This window comes from Polyodon spathula, chromosome 9, assembly GCF_017654505.1.
Source record: "Polyodon spathula isolate WHYD16114869_AA chromosome 9, ASM1765450v1, whole genome shotgun sequence".
NCBI classification, from domain to species: domain Eukaryota; kingdom Metazoa; phylum Chordata; class Actinopteri; order Acipenseriformes; family Polyodontidae; genus Polyodon; species Polyodon spathula.
In genome coordinates this window covers 3,227,072-3,232,920 of record NC_054542.1, presented here as the reverse complement: position 1 = coordinate 3,232,920, position 5,849 = coordinate 3,227,072, and the positions used below count along the sequence as shown (strand labels likewise).

General features: G+C 37.3%; 1 protein-coding gene across 1 annotated transcript; it reads left to right on the top strand.

The window, feature by feature from the left end:
- The first annotated feature begins 3,039 nt into the window (after positions 1-3,039).
- LOC121321362 (olfactory receptor 4Q2-like) lies at positions 3,040-5,438 on the top strand. The gene is made up of 2 exons (XM_041260268.1): positions 3,040-3,165; positions 4,327-5,438. Exons 1-2 carry the CDS (start codon positions 3,149-3,151, stop codon positions 5,288-5,290), a joined length of 981 nt encoding a protein of 326 aa, XP_041116202.1. The 5' UTR covers positions 3,040-3,148; the 3' UTR covers positions 5,291-5,438.
- The last annotated feature ends 411 nt before the right edge of the window (positions 5,439-5,849 follow it).

The window sequence follows — 5,849 nt, the reverse complement described above, 5'->3', positions numbered from 1 at the left end:
GTTCTTTAGCGCCCTCACAGGTCGGAAGGAAGATTTATCACCAGAATTCACTGTATTTCTGTCACAAGAACATAACCAAGTCGGGTGATTACAGGAAAAAAAAAAAAAAAAAGTTGTCCAGCAGCAGAAAAAGAGTAAACTGGTTTGATCTCACCCAGCGTACAGGAAACGATACAGCAGCAAAATCACCATGGTTTGGAAATGTCTGTCCAACAAACAATTTCCCAATGGAGAGGTAGCTCGGACGAATAACCCTTTCAAATCCCAAGGTAAAACAGGAATGGCTTGGTGAGACAATGAACAGTAATCCAGAGGGTGGATATAAAGACTTAAATACATCTCTATTAATTCGATAAAGCAAAGTTCAAACTCAGCTAAAGAAGTTCTTTGAAGCATTGATTTCGATTTTTGATCTAAACTTTTTTCCTAGGTGGATTTGTTATTCTTCAAAAGCAGTAGCTTAGAAAATGCTTTTACTAACACTAACACACCCACCTCTCTACTGTCTAGCAAAAACGGACTCCTTCTTAAACTGGCATTTTCTTTTATTACAGGCACCTGACTAATAGCTTAATGAAACAATGATTGGTTAGATAGAACCAGGCCATTGCTATAAGGACAGTTAAAACAAGGAACTTGATAAATAAGAGAAAAGATGCAGGGATTACTAGAAATATGTTTATGGAAAACAGAATATATGAAGATTTCAATAACTTTCAGCATTTACTGAGGGAAACCTCAGGAAAAAAAAATACATTTTTGAATTTAAACTGCTTAATAGGGTTTCAATTAAACTTTGATAACCTGGCCATGTTTTTTGCCATCAACTAAGTGTGACCCCACTTCTCCTTTCAATAGATTTCAAGGCACCCCACAATACTAAGGGAGAGATATGGGACCTGGGTTCCCTTTCAATTTGAAGATGGCCACCAAAACATCGTTATGGGATATACGCCTGCCTTTCTATCAAAGCTGCCGATACAGCCCTCTCCCCTCGGTGACCCCCTCGGTTCTGCTTACTGAGGTTACATAACTCAAGATTGGTACGGTAAGACCTCTCTGTGTTGCATTGAGCCTTTTTATTACTTAAAAAGCGCCGTGTCGAGTTACTGATAGTTCCCCTGCACTTCGTGCTGAAAGCTGACTTCGTCGCTTTCCCGGAATCAGTAGCTCTTAATTCGTAGCCTTTTTTCTGTTTCATACTATCAGCACTTGCTTGCTCCGCGTGTCAAGTTGCTTCTTTTCTGTCTGTTGTCTTTTTAGTCGACTGCCGGTAAGCAGTATTACTAAGACTGTGTGTGTTTTTCACCCTTTCTTATTTGGGAGAGAGTTGTTTACTCAACAGGGCTTGGCCTTCCTTGTCCCCGCTGCCGAGTTAGCCCAAGTGATGCATGCGGTACTTGGCGTGCATTATACCCGGTGCTGCACGGCACTCAGTGCACACGGTGCTCGGTACACGCGGTGCACACGGTACACTCGGTGGTCGGTGCACGCAGTGCGTATGGTGCTCCATGCACATGGCGCATTGCGGACAGTAGCTAGCATTGCACGGTACTTGGGGCACATGGTGCTTGAGCAGACAGAACCCAAACTGCACAAAATGACTTTTGTTAAAACAATAAGAAACACCAGAGGCATGACATATAACCTTATGGATTAAAAGTTATCACCGAATTTCCTCAAAGTGCAGAAGTTAAATATTAACAATTCATTTCACATAATTTAAAAAAAAACTGCGGCCTGGTTATTTAAGGTGGTTTTCGATGTGATTTACCATCACGGATTGTTGCAGAGAGACTTTATGTAACCAAAATGAGCTGTGCCCCCTATTTAAGACGTCAGTGGTATACACTGTCTGTTTACACTGTCACGTTATGGCCACTAAAAAGGTGCCGGATGCGAGTAGGAGGTTAGTTTAGGGGCATTGTAGCTTTTTGATATTTTTATTTATATAACTTGTGACAGAGAGCGAATGAATCTGAGTCAACAATCTCCCTCCCGACCTGTGAGGGCACTGTATAACAGGAACAGAGTGCCCCGGACTAGATGGTTTGACACTTAATTCCAGAACTGTCAAATCACTGCAAGCCACTTTGCTACAGGCTTATATGACATGCCTTCCTGAAAAAGAACAGGACAAACTTGCATCATCTCAAAATCAATCTGTCAAAATGCTAAATGATCAAACCTGCCCTAAATCAAGCCCAGCTCCACTCCTCCCCCACCCCCAAAAAAACCCAACAAAAAACCTCCCAAACCTTATTCTGAAATGCAAATGTATACAGTAACTGTCTGGCACTGAATTCATTGCTGCTGGTGTCTACCTGTTTTGTGGCCACACTATATGAACCTATCTGCTTTAAAAGCAGTGCAGGAATTTGTTTGTCAGGACTCCCTCCATGTAGCTTACTAAGCACTTTATCTGTATACATTTTTAATTTATTTAAGAGGTATCTCATAACTGTGTAACACAACATCCTTGCTTTGACAAAGTACAGCTGTGGCAGATAAATGCATTGGTGACTAGACTTTTTGCTCAGTAGTGGCCTTTACCAGTAATGTATAGTCCGGCAAGCCTGCATCCTAATTGCCTGAGACGGTTTCCAATATTCCAATATCACGTTTATAAGTAATTCATTTCAGACATTCCTGTCTGATACTACACAGCTTCAAGAAGGGAAGACCTCAGGTGCAGCGTTTTATTTATTTTTAATTTCCATATTTTTAAATTCTGAAAGTTCTGCAGTCATCAACAGTATGGCGCGGATTTGGTGGATGAAATAGTGACGTTTCCAATGTCGTCATTTTTCTCCGACTCACATCAAAAAAAATAAAAAAATAAAAATAAAACAATGAATTAGTGAAGGGCCCTTATACAGTGAAGTACAACGGTGAATTAACTGCAATTGTGAATTGTTTTCCACATCAGCTATTCCCCATGGGATTTGTCAGAAAGTTTCTTAGGTGAACTGAAATATGAAGCAATTCATAAGACACTCCCATGTGGATTTACTACATGTTTACGTACTGGGATTCCATGGCAATGCTGCAATGGGAGTGGATGCACTGCCTTTTTAAAGGTGGGTTCTGGTGAAGGAGTGTAGAACGAGTGAATCTCAAAAGGAACTTCAAGACCTGTGTACAGTCTATGCATACTAAAACCAGGTAAGACATTTTATAATATCACAGAGGTCATAGTTCTGTGTATTGAGACAGTGAAGCTTTTATACATATTCTTACATCTTATTATATTACCAATCTTCTCTTAATGTTTTGATGTTGACATCTGTGTTTTTCAGACTTTATTTACACTTTGATTGAGATTCAAGCCTGTTTATCTGCCATAGTGCCGACTACTCGGTGTCATGATTCTCTCTCCCCATTCATTTACTGTGTTACAGGAAGTAGGTCTCTACCTGATCCCTTTTCTATAAGCAGCATAGAACACAGGTTTAATGCTTGGATGGAATCCAATTATTTGTAATGCTGAAAGTGAACATAACATGGTGGTAGGAGAAAATGACTTCAGAGTATATTATTATTATTATACAATTATTTATTATTATTATATTATTATTATTATTATTATTATTATTATTAACAACAAAAAAGGAGACAAAAGGAAACACTAAGGCGTAGTAGAGTAGGGTTATGTTATGGTACTGCCTCTAAAAGCATGCATGGCATATCTGGTTTCAAGGATTCTGCATGCTTACTATTCATTCTGTAGATAAATCTCTGTGTATGAAGGAAACTGAGTGTGTACATTCATGCTCAGGTAAAAGGCAATACAGTGTAATAAAGTGTTTACTCTAGTCTTTAATGAACTCCTATTTTTTATGAAGAAAATTCCTTGTAAGTGATGTTAAAGTGCTGTCTACAAGATATTTACAATGAACAGCAGTAACTGTAAAGAATGTAAGGTAGGGTTTGTATTTTTTATTTGTGAAGGCTCTGAAGCAGACCACTAAGAAAATGCAAGACAATTAATAAAATCTATGTATGTTAGAATCATGTAAACAATGTAACAAAAACATATAATATCCCTGTGACAATTTATAAATGGGTCACAATCTCATGTACTGAATTCATTTTTCCAGACACATCATGATAACATGGATTGCATAGTCTTATGTAATAATAAAGCATTACTTGCCAGTAAAACACAAATGCGTTAATGCACTTACAGGCAGCACAGTGTTGGCTTTAGCATACATTAACCAACCTAATTACAGCAACACACAGCTGTAAATAAACAGGATTAAACAATGGACTACTGCTCTGTAAGGTAAAGACTGCAATAACATTTTTCCTTTCTTTATCCAGACTACAAATAGCTCCTCTGGACAAGATGAACTCCACCATCGCTGACTCTTCCATGTTAAGTTTAGAAGGCTTCATTGTGTCTCCTGAAGCTGCTCACCCTCTTTTTCTGTTAACATTGGCAGTATATCTGGTTGTTTTTATTGGAAATGTTACAATTTTTTCTGTTATTGTTTTTCAAAAGACACTACACGAGCCAATGTATTTCATGATCTGTAATATATCTGTTTGTGATTTGATTGGAAGCACAGCAGTAATGCCTAGATTAATGGCAGACTTACTCACAGAGGTTAGATACATCTCATATGCAGCTTGTGTTATTCAGGCTTTCTGCATTCATTTCTACACTGCAGCAGCTCATCTGATATTGATTGTAATGGCTTATGACAGATACATTGCAATTTGTAACCCATTAAGATACAACAGCATAATGACAACTAATACTTTGGTGAAGCTCTGCTCCCTTGCCTGGGGAGGGGCTTTCGTTTTAATAATAATCCTCTTTGCTCTTATTCTTAGACTTCCGAGATGCAGTTCCCGGATAATGGAAGCTAATTGTAGCAATGCAGCTTTATTTCTTTTATCCTGTGCTGACACTACTGTAAATAACATTTATGGCTTATTTATTACATTTTTTGTAAGCGGTTTGTCTTTTTTGGTTATTGTCTGGACTTATATTAGAATACTAATTACATGTTTATATAAAAGGCAAAGCAATAGTAAAAGCAAAGCCATTCATACATGCGCTACTCACTTAACTGTGTATACTATTTTTGAATTCACTATTTTGTTCTCCATCATTATGCAGCGATTTCAAAATGTCAGCCCAAATGCTCGGAAAATCACCTGGGTGTTATTTACGACCTTCCCACCGTGTGTTAATCCTATCATTTATGGAATTCATACAAAGGAAATTCGGAATAATGTTTTGAAATGGTTTAAAAATACAATACTACCAAATCAATGATGCTGGTGGTGCATTATGCAACATTACATTTTTTAATTCTATATTTAATTTACATGAGTACATCAGTTTAATGAATAATAAATATATATGAACATGGTTCATTAATATGTCTTAAAATAGATATAATAAAGCAAACAGCGAAGAAACACTGGGATATTCAATATTAACTGTCAGATTCTGTATCAATAGATTTTTTAAAATTATATTTTCCTAATATTGTTGTACATTTATGATAAGCCAATAAAAAATGTGTTTGTTTAAACCCAAACCATCATTATTTCACAACATCGATGTGATGATTTATTTTGTTTATCTTCCATTCAGTTTGCGTTTTACAGGCAAAAAGGTTTGCAGTGCTAACATTGATATGTATTCTCCACAACATAGTTACCCCATGCCCATTTGCAACATGCCTCAGAAATAGGGTACATTGTAACAAAATGGGGACACCAGATAAACAGTCGAGCTTCAACCTGTCATAAACGTTACCATAATATCAATTGTGAATTCACAAAGTGAAAAAAAGTAATGAAACTGTAAAAATACCCAAAATGCACCA